The 19,773-nt window shown below is 40.8% G+C and overlaps 1 protein-coding gene across 2 annotated transcripts in view; it reads right to left on the reverse strand.

Annotated features, from left to right (window-relative positions):
* Window positions 1-3,338: 3,338 nt before the first annotated feature.
* CAGE1 (cancer antigen 1) overlaps window positions 3,339-19,773 on the reverse strand; it is a 48,830-nt gene continuing 32,395 nt past the window's right edge. Inside the window, exons 8-11 of one of the 2 annotated variants that reach the window (XM_059937872.1) lie at window positions 8,057-8,161; window positions 7,381-7,451; window positions 6,396-6,464; window positions 3,339-3,575 (exon numbers count right to left, since the gene is read on the reverse strand). In XM_059937872.1, coding sequence (XP_059793855.1) covers window positions 3,497-3,575; window positions 6,396-6,464; window positions 7,381-7,451; window positions 8,057-8,161 — 324 coding nt within the window. In that variant the 3' untranslated portion in view covers window positions 3,339-3,496. Of the gene's footprint in view, window positions 3,576-6,395; window positions 6,465-7,380; window positions 7,452-8,056; window positions 8,224-19,773 lie in introns of those variants that run through there. The other variant, XM_059937873.1, reaches the window with a different exon arrangement.

The following is a 19,773-nucleotide window of genomic DNA, read 5'->3' on the forward strand; positions in this document are numbered from 1 at the left end:
GGGAATTCCCTCAAAATGCATAATGGACCTCATCATTCCTCCACTTAAAAGCCTTCAGAGCTTCTCAGGACAAAGTTCGCGCTTCTTCACAAAGCACATGAGACAATTCACGATCACCTTCCTCTCCTGCCATATGAAGGACATGGGTTTTAGATTTTACTTGTGGTTCAGAGAGTATCACAGGATACCTCAGGCCTCTGTGCTGTGTGGGAAGAGCTTCCTCTTCTATCTACCTGGGGAATACCTAGTCAGTGATGAAGATCTGGCTCAGGTGTCATTATTTCTGTAAAATCTGCCCTGAGGTTTTCTCACCTAGTCCAGGGCCATTTCATCTATGCTTCTAGAGCACCCCTGACAGTTAGACCCATGCACCAATCTAAGAAAGAGTCATTTATCTATCTCCCCCACTAGATTACATGGTCCTTGGTGATCTCTGCCTGGTTTTTTGTTGTACCTTTGGCTTCTAACACAGAGGCTGTCACGTGGTTTATTGCACGTCACTAAATGTTTATTGCAAGAAGCACTGGCTTAGATGCTGCATCCTTGAGCCGTGCGCCAAAGGAGGTACGTTCACTGTGAGACAACCTTTTGGTAAAAGGTCATAAATGTCTAATAGCGCACATGGCAAACGTAGCACTTATGCACACAGCCCTGCTTGCGGACAAACTGTGTTAATCCTTCCAGTCCAACGATTTCACCATGTTCCACATTCCACACGCTGCACTATCCATCTTTTTGTTTGTTTGTTTTTGGCGGGGGGGCTGTGTCAGGTCTTAGATGCGGCACGCAGGATCTTCATTGAGGTACGTGGGATCCTTCGTTGCGGTGCACGGGCTCTTTGTTGTGGTACGCAGGCTTCTCTCTAGTTGTGGCGCGTAGGCTTAGTTGCCCCGCGGCATGTGGGATCTTAGTTCCCCAACCAGGGATCGAACCCGCGTCCCCTGCATTGGACGGTGGATTTTTAACAACTGGAACACCAGGGAATTCCCCCCGCATTAGCCATCTTAATGTTTGTCTTCCTCCTATCATATCTCAACTTTCCCTAGAGAATTCCATGAAACTAATAATAATGTCTCTTTTTAAAACCTGAATCACTTCCAAAGCTTTCAGGGCTTAATTTTTCAAATGAAACACTAATATAGCTGCAACTTACTGTGCATTTCTCATGGTTTGTCTTAAACCGTATCACAACTTTTTGAATTTGAGAAATTAACAAATTTTGCTTCAAAATTCATAATAAAATGTATCTTATAGAATTCCTCAACAAAAATAACATCAATAGTAATAGCTTTTATTTATTCAGCACTTCCATTGGGGCCAGCTATAGATTCTCCAATATTTCCCTCTTGCACTTACCTGACTAATTTAAGTGCAAAACTAATTTCAGTGAGATAAAATAATTTCTTCCCTTCCATTCAAGGTATATCTTAATTCAATAATTATACTTTCATCCTGGCGCTGGGATTTATCAAAAGGATAATATGTTATGCACATTCATTTTTCTGATACATCTTACAAAATTAGCTATCTCTGGTTTCTTTGTTTAAACTCAGAACTAATTCCTCAAAACTATGTTAAGGTGGAAGTTATAAGGGTGAAACCTCCTTTCACCTGGGTTTTAATTCCAAGGGATTTCAGTGTTAGTGTCTTTTTAAATTTGGTTAATAGTAGGAAGAACCTGCCTGCCCAGAGAGGAAAAAAAATTTGGGGTGAGACACAGGAAATTTTCGTATGTTACTAAAGGCCTGGCAATACAGGAGTGGTGTTCTGTGAGAATGAAAATTGACAGATATTTGGAAAAGAAGCCACTGTATTCAATTGTTTATGTTATATTAGAATACGTTTGATTGTTCACGGAAGAAATTAGAAGAATAGTAATCACATTTTTTGGAATGTAAAATTTCACCACTTACACAGATTTTAATGTATCACTTGTATCTGTGCATCTGGGTGCTATACTTAGTAATGACTCTCCTCCTGGAGTGGTTAACAAAAATGATTAATTGTTAATCTTCAGTCCTGCTTAATCTAAATCATTTCTATTTCCTTCTAAGATATCTGGCATATAAAAATGAAAGGATAAAAATTGTTTCTTCAGTTTTCAGGATAGACATTCAGGGACAGAAGAGCTGACTCTTGATTACATATGGAATTCCTACTCCATAAGCAGCGAGTTCTCGATTACATATGGAAAAGGGGCACAAGGAAAACCTACAGATAGATAAACTCCACAGATAATACTAATACTATATTTTAATCCATATTTTTGTTTGTTTCAACCTTTTTCCTATTAAGGAATATAACAAGGAGCAAGGTTGGTTGAGTTTCATCTTCCTTGGTTTGGTTGCCAGCTGGCAGAATGAAGAAAAAGGAACAGAAGCAAGGATCTGAACAATTCATGAAGTGACTCACCAGCAGAGCATAACTAAGAATTGGTAGTATTAAGGTGTCCTCATAACTCAACTATTACAACAGCTGCGTCTCAGTGGGACAGATAGAGACAGGCCCTTTGACTGTACCCCCTCTTCTGCAAAGCTGTGTCACAAATGGGCCATGGTATTCATGAACCCATACCCATGGCCTGACGTGGGACAGGGCGGCAGCAGGTGTATCTTCTACTAGGAATTACTCCAGCAAGTATAGCATTGGGCCTGGGTCCCGAGTCTGTCTAATATTTGACTCCTATTTAGTACCTATTATGGGATAGGTGCTTGGGGCATGCCAAAATGAATATGAGAATTCCTGCACTAGAAGAGCTCTAGTGAGGTCAGGGGATGTGCGAGCAGAGAACTGTAATGACACATCATAGGTGCTATTTTATCAGAGGGTACAATGAGGACACACGGGAGGAAGCAAGTCAGCTCTGCCTGGGTGGGAAAGGCTTCACGGAGCAGGTGGAGCTCCCGCTGGCAGGTGTCTGTGAGGCGGGAACTGAAGGAACGGGGAGAAAAGGGGTTGGGAGAGAGCATTCCAGGTTGGGGAGCTACCCGGGCAGCAGCCAGAAGGCACAAAGGTAACACGGCATGTGCAAAACATTGCAAGTGTTAGATATGGTTGGGGTGTATGATGAGAAGGAGGAAGCAGTGAACAAGAAGCCTGACTAGGAAGGCGAGGGCTAGACCACAGAGGACCTCTATGCCGGCTAAGGAGCTGGATTTGGTTCTGAATGCACCTGGGAAGCACTGAAGGGTCTCATGTAGGGCAGGAGCATAACCAGGTTTTGCTTCTGCACAGCCACTCTGTCTACTCCGTGGAGGGTGGAGCCAACTGGAGGCAGAACCACGAGTAAGCAGACGACTGTGACAGGCCAGATGAAAACGATGAGGCCCCGACATGAAGCAGTAGCCGTGGGGATGAAATTAAGGCTTCCAGTTACAGAACCAACTACAATCAGAGGCAAAAGAGGCCCTCATCTGAGGGCAGAGGGGAAAGCTAAGCTGAACATTACTGAAACATAACTTCAGGAACTCATATTTAATTTTGTGTAATTTGACAATTACATGGGAATATAGCATTCTTTATAATTATCATCAGTATGACCTACCACGGTCATGGACTTCGGATGACTTCTCAGTCTGCAGGAAACAGAAAGAGAATAATGTAAAACAAACAAACAAACAAACAAGTGGCGAGTGGTGGTGAGGAGGACTAAAATAGAGAACATAGTGAACAAGGATGCCATTATTGAAAATTTTCTTTTCCTCACTTTTCAAAGAGAAACTGTCATTTGGGATAGAACTATGAGACCCTAAAAGATTAAGATAAAGTTTTTCAATATGTAAAACATGGATCATTCTCAACTGCAATTAAATAAAAATATTGAGCCTCAGTATTGTTATGTTTTAACATTCTCCTAGATTTACTTAGGATAAGATTCTGGCTATGACTTGAAAACCTAATGAATCTCCTTGAAGTGATAAAGAACTAGAGGCCAAAAAAAAAGAACTAGAGGCCAAAACAAGACATCTGAGACTATTAAAGTGCTCACTTTTCTCTCCCTATTTCTCACTGTTTCCACTTCTAAAGACAACTGGCAAAAGCAGCACCAGAATTTTGAGACGATGCAGAGGTGGTCTAAAGCGTGTTTGCGTGCCGACTTGACTGAGGCCCATCGGTCAAGGGGAGGCTCATGGATAGTGCGGGGCTGAAGGCTGATGCGAGTCTGAAGTTCTCTAAGAAACAGTCTTCTCAGCTAGAAAGGGCCTGAGAGCTCTTCCACTCCACCTCACACCTTTGCTTCAAGGCCACTCTAAGTCTATATAAATGGGCCTCAAATCTACTGTGAAGATAGGCCAAGTATAAGTACACAAATATCTGAACTAGTGAAATGTGTGAATTTAGAAGCAAATTTTCTTATTGTAAAATAATGCCAGAAAAAAATATTCCACAGTTTCTTTCAGCAACTCAGAGAAGATTCACATTCAGTTTAAACTAGCGATTACTGAGCATCTGTAATATGCCAGGCATCAGATCATATTCTTTCATATTAGGGAGAAATCATAGTTAAACTATCATTTTGCAAACAATAGTGTAAACCTGCTAAAGGCTTTTGATTTTCAAAACATAGTTGTATTTGCAAATGGTATTCGGAACAATCATGACCCACGATATAATGAAAATGCAACTTTCATGTCTGCTCCCCATTTTAGCCTTTTTTTAAATTTTTTGGTTTTGGGGGTTTTTTTTGGCCACACCACATGGCACATGGGATCCCTGGCATGTGGGATCTTAGTTCCCCAACCAGGGACCAAACCCACGTGCCCTGCAGTGGGAGCTCAGAGTCTTAACCACTGGACAGCCAGGGAAGTCCCTACTTTAGCCTTTTTTCACTCAGGGGAGCTCTTTCCCTTTGCTGTTGGCTGAATAGGCAGCAGGCCCAGTGATTTTTTTTGCTCTAAGGTAACAATCAGCCCTCACTGTGAAGGATTAAGCACAGCTCAGTTCAGTTCGATGCCCCGTGTTAAATATTAATGGGTATATGTATAACTGATTCACTTTGTTATAAAGCAGAAGCTAACACACCATTGTAAGGCAATTATACTTCAATAAAGATGTTTAAAAAAATATATATATTAATCGGTCCTTTAACCTTCACTCAGGAGAACTTCTCATCCGTCTCCCTCAGCTAAGGCTTGTAGTTGGTGGACACCGCCTGCCCCTGAAGGTCAGTGTCTGCGCCCTCCTCACTCCCCACCTCCTCCCTTTGCAGAAGGAGGGCGGAGAAGTAAAGCAATAAGATACTTTTACTTGGCTGGGTGGCTTCACAGTCTCTGGGATTGGCTGATTCTTTCTCTTGGAGCTTGCCACTGCCAGGGACCCCTGCCCTACAGTTCCCTGGGCCCAGGCTGAGGCATCTCTCTTCCGGTGGTCACCTGATACTGCTGCACCAGCCCCTAAGAATGTGCTGCTCCCTTTCCACTTCTTGCTGCTGGCATCCCACCAGGCAGCCTTCAGCCAAGCCCAAGATGACTCAGATCTCACCTGCATGGTTCTTAAGAAACTGTCACAGACATTCTTTGTCCTGATGACAAGCTCAGGGAGAACAGGCCACCCAACTCAGCCCCTCTGTCATGCTGCCTGCCACACCTTGCTTTAATCTTCTCCGTCACTGATCCTCCCTTTCCTAAATGTGTTTAGGAAACACATTTCAAAGTTCCTTAGGTGATCTCCCAGAGACCCCTCACAAGGCTTTAGGTAAAAGAGGTAGAATGACTTGGGGTTGACGGGAGCTCATGACACGACAGAGTCAAAGAAATCTCTTCTGCAATTTTCCCCACACTCCAGATGTTTCATATACTGGATCTGGTCAAGGGATATGAGTCATGAAAAAGGTTCTTTGAAATTTCCCTCAGAACCTCTGCACATCGGGCAAACTCACTCTCGTTTTGGGAATCGGTAAATATTTAATTAGCATCTTAAGAAGTAGGTCAGGAAGAGTCCCATTTTAACATCCTGCTATGGTCTGAATCAACCCCATAGGGTTTGTGCATATACCTTGTAGCATCAAATACTGAGAGTTGAGAGTCTTCTAAAATAACGGATTATAAGATTTCACATTAGTGTAAGAAAATTTGATCATAAGATCTGGTCTGCTATATATTTACATCAGGGTAAGCTGTTTTATTGTAGACAAAATCTTAGCTCATAATCTGTATAGTATTTTTCTTAGAGATAATCATAAGTTCCATGAGAGCAGGTAACCAGGCTTTCCAATTCAGGTCCTACAAAAAACATCTATCAAAGAAACTATTTTATGCTAGGCAAAATACCAAGCACTTTTATATAATTTATATTAAACTGAGATAAGGAAAAGGGTTTTTTTAAAAATGTATAACATTATTATGCATATATTCTAAAGTTAAAGACATTATTATTTAGAAAAAGAAACAACTTACCTTGGTTTTCTGGCTCTCTCTCTGGGCCTTCTAATTAAATCTTCCAAATGTTTATTTCTCTCTTCTAAACTGAAAGAAAAAACAACTGAATTTTATGACTAAAATGGACTTTTCTAGGCTAACATTTTGCTAATTTCATTGGAGGATTTGAGTAGATAAATTTCATGGTGGTCTAGTTCTCTATACATCATCCATCCATCTTGCTTTATGGGAATCTGGAATTCTTTCCAAGCAACTCAAATTATTATTATTATTATTATTTTTTTGTCTGCGTTGGGTCTTCGCCTCTGTGCGCGGGCTTTCTCTAGTTGCGGTGAGTGGGGGCTACTCTTCGTTGTGGTGCACGGGCTTCTCATTGCGGTGGCTTTTCTTGTTGCGGAGCATGGGTTCTAGGCGCACGAGCTTCAGTAGTTGCAGCACGCGGGCTCAGTAGCTGTGGCTCACGGGCTCTAGAGCGCAGGCTCAGTAGTTGTGGCACATGGGCTTAGTTGCTCTGTGGCATGTGGAATCTTCCCAGAGCAGTGATCGAACCCGTGTCCCCTGCATTGGCAGGCGGATTCTTAACCACTGTCTCACCAGGGCAGTTCCTGAATCTCATTCTAATGAGAAAGTTTATTTGGTACTTGATATGTTTCATTTGGGGTGCATTCAAAAACTTTTGTGAATAAATTCTAAGCATAGCAATGTTACTTTACTTGAATACCATGGTAATATCCTCTAAAATTCTCGGATGTTTCTCTGTAATTTCTTAACCTCGCTCCCCCGACCCCCAAGTCAAAGGGAGTTCTGAGAAAGGAAGATGAAATTCTGCTTGTTCAAGTAGTCCAGACACTAGGCACACTAAATATATCATTGAAGAATGGTCTTGACTTACAAAACAGCACATTTTCCTCTTTCTAGGAGTCTAAAAAATGAACTTAGCAAGCCAGGGAGCAAAGTATCAGCAAACGTTTACAAAATTAAAAATTAAGCTTTTTCAACTTACTGTGCAATCTGGGAGTTCGATATTATGAGCCTTCGGTCAGCACATTCGATAATTTCTTCGTATGATGTAACCTTGAAAAACATTAGCTAAAACAATTATTCTGTGATAAATTCTAAGATATTTATTTAATTTTGCTTTTTAAGAATCTGTACAAGTTGAAGTTCAATTATATGGCTCCCATGAATGAAAGTTTTACAATAGGCAGAACATCTTCCTTACATTTTGAAATCAGGAATATGAATACAAATAGAATTGTAATGTGCCTGTTCATCATGCAGAAAAAGTGAAGTGTCAAAAAGCGGACAACTGTAGCAGCAAGTCAACTGTGATCCCTGCACGTGGTGTGGGTCTCAACCCAGGCTTTCAGTCCACGTGGTTAAAGTTCATGCAGTTTTCAAAAGGTAAACTAGCACACTATGTTGGCAAGATTTAGAGTGACCCTCAACATGAAGCAGCAATACTAAGACCTGAAAGTGCTGACAGCACAAGGACAGACACACACAATGTTCTTTGCTAGCTTTCAGCTAAAAGGCTAATGGAAGGTCATTATGAAGTGAAAGGAATCAATACAAATGTATTACATCATCCCTCAGATCCTTTTTAGCACCAAAATTCTATCGTTTTAATATTTCACACAGTTTTAAAAAGACAAATATTTATGTAAGAAAATGTGTACCTTATTTATTAAGTTGTCTAAATGTCTTTGATACTTGTCATTTTCTTCAATGAGTCTGTTGCAGTGGTCTTCTTTTAACTCTAGAAGATTTCCCAATTTTGCAATCTATGGAGAAACACCGGTAAAAATACTGACCTGGAAACTTCCATGAAAACCACGTGTGGATGCTAAGAACAAATCAGAACAGTGAGCTACACTTTATTCCAATATTCTCCTAAACTGATTTGTACCATAGGTGAATCAAGACATGCTATGAACCAGGTCCTAGTTTGATTGCACTTAGAACTGATGAGCAGAAATTAAAACAATATTTCAGCTTTCCTCCAATTTAATACTATGAAACAGCTTTGCAAATAATTAAACACCTGTTAGTGAATACAAATACTTATTAGCCCCAAATCTTCATTACCTTCTTTCCATATATAAACAATGGGTAGACATATTTGATTCTCTCTGAAGTAAAGCACTGATGTTGGGCTTGATGATGCATTTTCAGGTTTGATAAATATTCTCAAATATTCTCAAATATGCATAAATGAGAGTTTTTTTTTTTTAAGGTTCTGCTCAATGTATGTCACATTCTGACTTATGGTCCAATTTTTATTTGCAAAAAAAATTTTAACAATTTAAAAATTGTATTTCTAAAAGTGACATCTAGGATTAATTATCAGGAAAAGGTATTCACAAGTCCCTGAACAGTTACCTTAATTTTCAAAGCAATTATAGAAAAGGACAGAAATGTTCCCATTAAATAACAATGATAATAATGGCCATCAGTATTCTAATGCTTATTTAAATATTCTTATTTACATATGCTTACACGTCTGTAGTGAGATACCCTGGAGGAAGCAATGGCAAAACAAACTTGCTGCAGCCACAGCAGCTTTCTTGTTCTTTCTCTTTACATAAATATATTAAGGGAGACAATATCAAATCAGGGGTCCCAGTCCTCTGACAACACACATTATTTAAGGTAGGGAGTATAGATGTCACCTCACTTTAGCAGACCCAAGGTGAAGAGAATTTAAAAGATTTTTTTTTAATTTATTAATTTATTAATTTATTTATGGCTGTGTTGGGTCTTCGTTTCTGTGCGAGGGCTCTCTCCAGTTGGGGCGAGCGGGGGCCACTCTTCATCGCGGTGCGCGGGCCTCTCACTATCGCGGCCTCTCTTGTTGCGGAGCACAGGCTCCAGACGCGCAGGCTCAGTAGTTGTGGCTCACGGGCCTAGTTGCTCCGCGGCATGTGGGACCTTCCCAGACCAGGGCTCGAACCCGTGTCCCCTGCATTGGCAGGCAGATTCTCAACCACTGCGCCACCAGGGAAGCCCTAAAAGATTTTTTAAAGGACGTGTCTAGAAGTAGAAAAGACTAAAATCTCTACTTATCAACTATTAGCATTGGGCTTTTCCCATTCCATTCCTTTGCATCTCCTCAAGGCATCCTGGAGGGTGGGGTTCCTCTCTTAGCTTTACATACCTCATGACAGTTTACTGAAGCAACATGGAATTCCTTCTCACTTCTGTTGTTTTTTTTGTTTGTTTTTTGTTTTTTTTTTTAATTACAGACTTAATGGCACATCTTGAATTTCTTTACTGGCTTTCAAGATCAAAGTAATAACCCTTTTAAGTCCTCAGATTGATTTTTAAAAATTTGCTAGCCTCAGATTACAGAAAGAAGGGCAAAGGAGTTCTTAAAGATTGTTTATTTTAGCGATAAAAGAATTGCTCCGTAAAAGCCAGTTTTGGGGATTACAGTGAAAGGTAATCCAAAATTTTAAGTTTCCGCTAAAGAGTGTAGGGTTTAACCATTTTAAGAGCATAACTGTCATACAATAAACTGCATATATTTATAAAGTGTACAGTTTGATGTTTTTATCTATGAATACAACTGTGAAACCATCACCGCAATCAACATAATGAACATATCCACCCGCCCCCTGACCAAAGTTTCCTCTTGCCTCTTGATAACCCCTCCCTCCTGTCTGTCCTTCCCTCACTTCCATACTCTATGCCAGCCCTAGGCAAACACCCATCTGCTTTCTGTCATGACTGATTAGTTTGCATTTTCTAGAATTTTATGTAACAGAACCAAAGGGTGTTTACTCTTACCTGGCTCCTTTCAGTCAGCATAATTATTTTGAGATCCATCTAGGTTACACGTGTATCAGTAACTCACCCCTTTTTCTTTTTTTCCTTTTTTATTTTTTTATCATTTAAATTTTATTTATTTTTTTATACAGCAGGTTCTTATTAGTTGTCTATTTTATACATATTAGTGTATACATGTCAATCCCAATCTCCCAGTTCATCTCACCACCACCCCCCCTGCCACTTTTCCCCCTTGCTGTCCCTATGTTTGTTCTCTACATCTGTGTCTCAATTTCTGCCCTGCAAACTGGTTCATCTGTACCATTTTTCTAGGTTCCACATACATGCATTAATATATGATATTTGTTTTTCTCTTTCTGACTTACTTCACTCTGTATGACAGTCTCTAGGTCCATCCACGTCTCTACAAATGACCCAATTTCATTCCTTTTTATGGCTGAGTAATATTCCATTCTATATATGTACCACATCTTCTTTATCCATTTGTCTGTTGGTGGGCATTTAGGTTGCTTCCATGACCTGGCTATTGTAAACAGTGCTGCAATGAACATTGGGGTGCATGTGTCTTTTTGAATTATGGTTTTCTCTGGGTATATGCCCAGTAGTGGGATTGCTGGGTCATATGGTAATTCTATTTTTAGCTTTTTAACGAACCTCCATACTGTTCTCCATAGTGGCTGCATCAATTTACATTCCCACCAACAGTGCAAGAGGGTCCCCTTTTCTCCACACCCTCTCCAGCACTTGTTGTTTGTAGATTTTCTGATGATACCCATTCTAACTGGTGTAAGGTGATACCTCATTGTAGTTTTTTTTTTTTTTTTTTTTTAATTTATTTTTTGGCTGCACCGTGCAGCAACCAGGGATTGAACCCACATCCCCTGCACTCGGAGCAGAGTCTTTTTTTTTTTTTTTTTTTTTTTAATTTTATTTATTTATTTATTTATTTATGGCTGTGTTGGGTCTTCGTTTCTGTGCAAGGGCTTTCTCTAGTTGTGGCAAGTGGGGGCCACTCTTCATCGCGGTGCGTGGGCCTCTCACTATCACGGCCTCTCTTGTTGCGGGGCACAGGCTCCAGACGCGCAGGCTCAGTAATTGGCTCACGGGTCTAGCTGCTCTGCGGCATGTGGGATCTTCCCAGACCAGGGCTCGAACCCGTGTCCCCTGCATTAGCAGGCAGATTCTCAACCACTGCACCACCAGGGAAGCCCCTCATTGTAGTTTTGATTTGCATTTCTCTAATAATTAGTGATGTTGAGCAGCTTTTCATGTGCTTCTTGGCCATCTGTATGTTTTCTTTGGAGAAATGTCTATTCAGGTCTTCTGCCCATTTTCTGATTGGGTTTTCTTTTTTTTCTAATATTGAGCTGCATGAGCTGTTTATATATTTTGGAGATTAATCTTTTGTCCATTGATTCATTTGCAAATATTTTCTCCCATTCTGAGGGCTGTCTTTTTGTCTTGTTTATAGCTTCCTTTGCTGTACAAAAGCTTTTAAGTTTCATTAGGTCCCATTTGTTTATTTTTGTTTTTATTTTCATTACTCTGGGAAGTGGATCAAAAAAGATCTTGCTGTGATTTATGTCAAAGAGTGTTCTTCCTATGTTTTCCTCTAAGAGTTTTATAGTGTCCGGTCTTACATTTAGGTCTTCAATCCATTTTGAGTTTATTTTTGTGTATGGTGTTAGGGAGTGTTCTAATTTCATTCTTTTACATGTAGCTGTCCAGTTTTCCCAGCACCACTTATTAAAGAGACTGTCTTTTCTCCATTGTATATCCTTGCCTCCTTTGTCATAGATTAGTTGACCATAGGTGCGTGGGTTTATCTCTGGGCTTTCTAGCCTGTTCCATTCATCTATATTTCTGTTTTTGTGCCAGTACCATATTGTCTTGATTACTGCAGCTTTGTGGTATAGTCTGAAGTCAGCGAGTCTGATTCCTGCAGTTCCATTTTTTCCCCTCAAGACTGCTTTGGCTATTTGGGGTCTTTTTTGTCTCCATACAAATTTTAAGATTTTTTGTTCTAGTTCTGTAAAAAATGCCACTGGTAATTTGATAGGGATTGCATTGAATCTGTAGATTGCCTTGGGTAGTATAGTCATCTTCACAATATTGATTCTTCCAATCCAAGAACATGGTATATTTCTCCATCTGTTTGTGTCATCTTTGATTTCTTTCATCAGTGTCTTATTGTTTTCTGAGTATAGGTCTTTTACCTCCTTAGGTAGGTTTATTCCTAGGTATTTTATTCTTTTTGTTGCAATGGTGAATGGGATTCTTTCCTTAATTTCTCTTTCTGATCTTTTGTTGTTAGTGTGTAGGAATGAAAGAGATTTCTGAGCATTAATTTTGTATCCTGCTACTTTACCAAATTCATTGATTAGCTCTAGTAGTTTTCTGGTGGCATCTTTAGGATTCTCTATGTATAGGATCATGTCATCTGCAAACAGTGACAGTTTTACTTCTTCTTTTCCGATTTGGATTCCTTTTATTTCTTTTTCTTCTCTGATTGCCATGGCTAGGACTTCCAAAACTATGCTGAATAAGAGTGGTGAGAGTGGACAACCTTGTCTTGTTCCTGACCTTAGAGGAAATGGTTTCAGTTTTTCACCATTGAGGACGATGTTGCCTGTGGGTTTGTCATATATGGCCTTTATTATGTTGAGGTAAGTTCCCTCTATGCTTACTTTCTGGAGGGTTTTTATCATAAATGAGTGTTAAATTTTCTCGAAAGCTTTTTCTGCATCTACTGAGATGATCATATGGTTTTTCTTCTTCAATTTGTTAATACAGTGTATCACATTGATTGATTTGCATATATTGAAGAATCCTTGCATTCCTGGGATAAACCCCACTTGATCATGGTGTATGATCCTTTTAATGTGTTGTTGAATTTTGTTTGCTAGTATTTTGTTGAGGATTTTTGCATCTATATTCATCAGTGATATTGGTCTGTAATTTTCTTTTTTTGTAGTACCTTTGTCTGGTTTTGGTATCAGGGGGATGGTGGCCTCATAGAATGAGTTTGGGAGTGTTCCTTCCTCTGCAATTTTTTGGAAGAGTTTGAGAAGGATGGGTGTTAGCTCTTCTCTAAATGTTTGATAGAATTCACCTGTGAAGCCATCTGGCCCTGGACTTCTGTTTGTTGGAAGATTTTAATCACAGTTTCAATTTCATTACTTGTGATTGGTCTGTTCATATTTTCTATTTCTTCCTGGTTCAGTCTTGGAATGTTATACCTTTCTAAGAATTTGTCCATTTCTTCCAGGTTGTCCATTTTATTGGCATAGAGTTGCTTGTAGTAGTCTCTTAGGATGCTTTGTATTTCTGCGGTGTCTGTTGTAACTTCTCCTTTTTCATTTCTAATTTTATTGACTTGGGTCCTCTCCCTCTTTTTCTTCATGAGTCTGGATAAAGGTTTATCAGTTTTGTTTATCTTCTCAAAGAACCAGCTTTTAGCTTTATTGATCTTTGCTATTGTTTTCTCTGTTTCTTTTTCATTCATTTCTGCTCTTTTTATGATTTTTTTCCTTCTACTGACTTTGGGTTTTGTTTGTTCTTCTTTCTCTAGTTCCTTTCTGTGTAAGGTTAGATTCTTTATTTGAGATTTTTCTTGTTTCTTGAGGTAGGCTTGTATTGCTATAAACTTCCCCCTTAGAACTGCTTTTGCTGCATCCCATAGGTTTTGGATAGTCATGTTTTCATTGTAATTTGTCTCTAGGTATTTTTTGATTTCCTCTTTGATTTCTTTTTTTTTTTTTTTAATTCTCAGGCCCCACCCCAACTTCTGAATCTGTGTCTCAGAATTGGGTGATTGTGAGGCATGCTCGGGGTTTTTTTGTTTGTTTGCTTCTGTGGGCTTTTAAAATTTTTTATTTATTTATTTATGGCTGTGTTGGGTCTTCGTTTCTGTGCGAGGGCTTTCTCTAGTTGCGGCAAGTGGGGGCCACTCTTCATCGTGGTGCGCGGGCCTCTCACTATCGCGGCCTCTCTTGTTGCGGAGCACAGGCTCCAGACGCGCAGGCTCAGTAATTGTGGCTCACGGGCCTAGCTGCTCCGCGGCATGTGGGATCTTCCCAGACCAGGGCTCGAACCCATGTCCCCTGCATTGGCAGGCAGATTCTCAACCACTGCACCACCAGGGAAGCCCCTCTTTGATTTCTTCAGTGATATCTTGGTTATTTAGTAATGTATTGTTTACCCTCCACGTGTTTGTGTTTTTTACATTTTTTTTCCTGTAATTGATTTCAAGTCTCATAGCGTCATGGTCGGAAAAGATGCTTGATATGATTTCAATTTTCTTAAATTTATCAAGGCTTGATTTATGACCCAAGATGTGATCTATCCTGGAGAATGTTCCGTGTGCACTTGAGAAGAAAGTGTAATCTGCTGTTTTTGGATGGAATGTCCTATAAATATCAATTAAATCTATCTGGTCTATTGTGTCATTTAAAGCTTGTGTTTCCTTATTAATTTTCTGTTTGGATGATCTGTCCATTGGTGTACGTGAGGTGTTAAAGTCCCCCACTATTATTGTGTTACTGTCAACTTCCTCTTTTATAGCTGTTAGCAGTTGCCTTATGTATTAAGGTGCTCCTATGTTGGGTGCATATATACTTCTAATTGTTGTATCTTCTTCTTGGATTGATCCCTTGACCATTATGTAGTGTCCTTCCTTGTCTTTTGTAACATTCTTTATTTTAAAGTCTATTTTATCTGATATGAGTATTGCTACTCCAGCTTTCCTTTGATTTCCATTTGCATGGAATATCTTTTTCCAACCCCTCACTTTCAGTCTGTATCTGTCCCTAGGTCTGAAGTGGGTCTCTTGTAGACAGCATATAGATGGGTCTTGTTTTTGTATCCATTCAGCGCACCTGTGTCTTTTGGTTGGCGCATTTAATCCATTCATGTTTGAGGTAATTATCGATATGTATGTTCCTATTACCATTTTCTTAATTGTTATGGGTTTGTTTGTTGTAGGTCTTTTTCTTCTCTTGTGTTTCCCACTTAGAGAAGTTCCTTTAGCATTTGTTGTAGAGCTGGTTTGGTGGTGCTGAATTCTCCTAGCTTTTGCTTGTCTGTAAAGCTTTTGATTTCTCCGTCGAATCTGAATGGGATCCTTGACTGGTACAGTAATCTTGGTTGTAGGTTCTTCCCTTTCATCACTTTAAATATGTCCTGCCACTTCCTTCTGGCCTGTAGAGTTTCTGCTGAGAAATCAGCTGTTTACCTTATGGGAGTTCCCTTGTATGTGATTTGTCATTTTTCCCTTGTTGCTTTCAGTAATTTTTCTTTGTCTTTAATTTTTGTCAATTTGATTACTATGTGTCTCGGCGTGTCTCTCCTTGGGTTTATCCTGCCTGGGACTCTCTGCACTTCCTGGACTTGGGTGGGTATTTCCTTTCCCATGTTAGGGAAGTTTTTGACTATAATCTCTTCAAATATTTTCTTGGGTCCTTTCTATCTCTCCTCTCCTTCTGGGACCCCTATAATGCGAATGTTGTTCTTGTTCATTCTTTTTTCTTTTTTCTGTTTTGCGGCTGTGAATTCCACCATTCTATCTTCCAGGTCACTTATCCGTTCTTCTGCATCAGTTATTCTGCTACTGATTCCTGCTAGTGCATTTTTCATTTCAGTTACTGTATTGTTCATCTCTGTTTGTTTGTTCTTTAATTCTTCTGGGTGTTTGTTCTTTAATTCTTCTAGGTCTTTGTTAAACATTTCTTGCATCTCCTCGATCTTTGCCTCCATCTTTTTTCCGGGGTCCTGGATCATCTTCACTATCATTATTCTGAATTCTTTTTCTAGAAGGTTGCCTATCTCCATTTCATTTAGTTGTTTTCCTGGGGTTTTATCTTGTTCCTTCATCTGGTACAAAGTTCTCTGCCTTTTCATTTTGTCTATCTGTGAATGTGGTTTTTGTTCCACAGGCTGCAGGATTGTAGATCTTCTTGCTTCTGCTGTCTGCCCTCTGGTGGGTGAGGCTATCTAAGAGGCTTGTGCAAGCTTCCTGATGGGAGGGACTGGTGGTGAGTAGAACTGGGTGTTGCTCTGGTGGGCAGAGCTCAGTAAAACTTTAATCTGCTTGTCTGCTGATGGGTGGGGCTGGGTTCCCTCCTTGTTGGTTGTTTGGCCTGAGGTGACCCAGCACTGGAGACTACCCGGCACTTTGGTGGGGCTAATGGCGGACTCTGGGAGGGCTCATGCCAAGGAGTACTTCCCAGAACTTCTGCTGCCAGTGTCCTTGTCCCCACAGTGAGCCACAGCCACCCCCCGCCTCTGCAGGAGACCCTACAACACTAGCAGGTAGGTCTGGTTCAGTCTCCTATGGGGTCACTGCTCCTTCCCCTGGGTCCTGATGCGTGAACTACTTTGTGTGTGCCCTCCAAGAGTAGAGTCTCTGTTTCCCCCAGTCCTGTCGAAGTCCTGCAGTCAAATCCCACTAGCCTTCAAAGTCTGATTCTCTAGGAATTCCTCCTCCTGTTGCTGGACCCCCAGGTTGGGAAGCCTGATGTGGGGCTCAGAACCTTCACTCCAGTGGATGGACTTCTGTGGTATAAGTGTTCTCCAGTTTGTGAGTCACCCACCCAGCAGTTATAGGACTTGATTTTCTTGTGATTGTGCCCCTCCTACCGTCTCATTGCGGCTTCTCCTTTGTCTTTGGATGTCGGTTATCTTTTTTGGTGAGTTCCAGTGTCTTCCTGTTGATGATTGTTCAGCAGTTAGTTGTGATTTCAGTGCTCTCGCAAGAGAGAGTGAGGGCACGTCCTTCTACTCCGCCATCTTGAACCAATCTCCAACTCACTCCTTTTTCATTCCTGAGTAGTATTTCAGCGTATGCATGTACCACAATTTGTTTATCCATTTATCTGTTGATAGAAATTTGAGTTGCCTTCAGTTTTTGGCTATTATAAATAAAGCAGCTAGGAACCTTTGTATAAACATAGGCTTTCATTTCTCTTGGGTAAATAAAACACCTAGGAGTAGAATGATGGTAAGTACATGTTTAACTTTTTAAGAAACCACCAAAATGTTTTCCGAAGTGGCTGTACCATTTTACATTCCCACCAGCAGTGGATGAGACCTGCAGTTGCTCTGTATTCTCACCAATCCTTGGTATGGCCAGTCTTTTTAACAGACATTCTAACAGGTGTGTAGTGGTATTCACTGTGGTTTTAATTTGCCTCTTAATGATGCTGAGTATCTTTTCATGTGCTCATTTGCCATCCATGTATCTTCTTAGTGAAGTGTCTGTTAAAACCTTTTTGCCCATTTAAAAAATTTGGTTGTTTGTTTTCAAGGATTCTTTATATATTCTAGATACAAGTCCTTTATCAGATCTGTGATTTGAAAATATTTTCTCCCAGTCCGTGACTTGTCTTTTCATTAAGAGCTCATTATTTTAAAGTTAAAAAAAAATATTTCAAAATAGAAAAGTTTTGGAAGACAGTCTATTAAAATCAAATCACTGGAAAAGTCTAAAACATTTTTCTGAAAGCCTATCAAAAGGCACTTTTTAATGTAGACATAGAGAATGGACTTGAAGACACGGGGTGGGAGGGGGAAGCTGGGGCAAAGTGAGAGTAGCATTGACATATATACACACTACCGAATGTAAAATAGCTAGTGGGAAGCAGCCGCATAGCACAGTGAGATCAGCTCAGTGCTTTGCGATTGCCTAGAGGGGTGCGATAGGGAGGGTGGGAGGGAGGTTCAAGAGGATATGGGGACATATGTATGCATATGGCTGATTCACTTCAGTGTACAACAGAAACGAACACAGTATTGTGAAGCAATTATACTCCAATAAAGATCTATTAACAAAAAAAGGCACTTTTTAATAAACAAGGTCTAACAAGACCTCCCCTAACCCCGGGGTGCCTGAGGGCTGAGAGCAGGTGTGGCAGCACTCTCTCCCAGCCCCCCTGGTCCCCTTTCCTGAGGGGCCTGCCCGTGAGTACCAGGGCCGTGGTGCAGATGCAGACCCACAGAAGTTGGGATGGGCCTTGTCAGTCATCTAGGAGAAGCGGGTTCCAAGGGCAGGGTGGAGTTTGGTGGAGGAAGAGCACCGTGCCTGGCCCTGCCCAAAGCAACATGCACTTGACCGTAGTGGAGGAGGAAGTCCTCTTGGAAAGCTGCCCCCCTGCACTGTGAGAACAGCAGGCACTGAGAAGCAGGAGAGCAGTGGCTGCTGGTTTGGGAGGAGGTCCGCTGGGTCCAGGTGGGCTGCTCAGACGTGAATTCCTGTAGAGGAGGAGTTCCTGGGTTGGGTCCCCTCTGTGGTCCCCCGTATTCTAGATTTGTGGACACAGTTCCATGTTGATAATATATGGACTTGCCCCAATATATTATGGGACACTGAAATCCAAAACACTAAAGCAAATGAGGTCAACATATCATGTATTAGTTTCCTGCTGCTGCTATAACAAATGATCACAAACTCAGTGGCTTAAAACAATGCACACTTATTACCTTATAGTTCTGTTGCTTAGAGGTCTGACAAGTGTCTCATTCAGCTAAAGTCAAAGTGTCAGCAGGGCTGGTTCCTTTCTGAGGCTTTAGGGGAGACTTTCCAGCTTCCAAAGGCTGCCCACATTTCCTCAGCTTGGGTCCCTCCCTGTCTTCAAAGCCAGCGATGCTGCGTCTCTGACATCCTTCAGTGGTCACGTCTCTCTACGACATTGCTGGGAAGATTTCTCCACTTTTAAGGATAGTTGTGATTAGACTGGGCACATCCTGATAATCCAGGGTAGTCTATCTTCACACCTAAAGGTCCTTGATTTCATCATGCCTGCAACGTCCCTTTAGCCATAATTGCTAGCTTTCTTGTTTCATTAAGGAATGCAAAGTCCCTTTTGCCATGTTCGCAGAATAGGGCATGGACATCTTGGGAGGCCATCATTGTGCCTATCACACCCCTGAGAGGAGCACTGAGGGCTGCTGTGACCTGAGGTCCAACAGCCTGGCCTATACAGTCAGGGTATCTGGCTCTACCTAGTTCATGGTTCCAGGCTTCCTAAGAGGCTTTTGCTTGTCTTACACTCTGCTAGTGTCAACTCACAGAGAAAGTGTGTCAAGGTAGCTAGGGGGAACCTACTGTATAGCACAGGGAGCTCAGCTTGGTGCTCTGTGATGACCTAGATGGGTGGGATGGGGTGGGGAGGGAAGTCCAAGAGGGAGGGGATATATGTATACATATAGCTGATTCACTTCACTGTACAGCAGAAACTAACACAACATTGTAAAGCAATTTTACTCTAATTAAAAAAAAAAGAAAAGAAAAGAAAGTGTGTCAAGGTAGAAATAATACCATGACAGCGATGCATCAGTCATCATTATGAACAGTCCTGGAGACTGGGATATCTGAAGGCTGGCTGATTGACTGATTCCCCAATTCTTTACACAAAGGTTTTGAGATTGAATATATGCAATAAAATATAAATTAAAAATAAACAATTAGACCAGAATGTACAGAACAGATAAAGAACAACAGGCAGATATGAAGCCAGTTAAGCCCTGAGCTACAGCACCATGCTTTCGGAACTAAACTTCCTGGTAGCCAAAGCAAACAGAAACCTGGTCAGTTACATGATTTTCATTATTC

This window comes from Balaenoptera ricei, chromosome 11 (assembly GCF_028023285.1).
Source record: "Balaenoptera ricei isolate mBalRic1 chromosome 11, mBalRic1.hap2, whole genome shotgun sequence".
Classification (NCBI taxonomy): domain Eukaryota; kingdom Metazoa; phylum Chordata; class Mammalia; order Artiodactyla; family Balaenopteridae; genus Balaenoptera; species Balaenoptera ricei.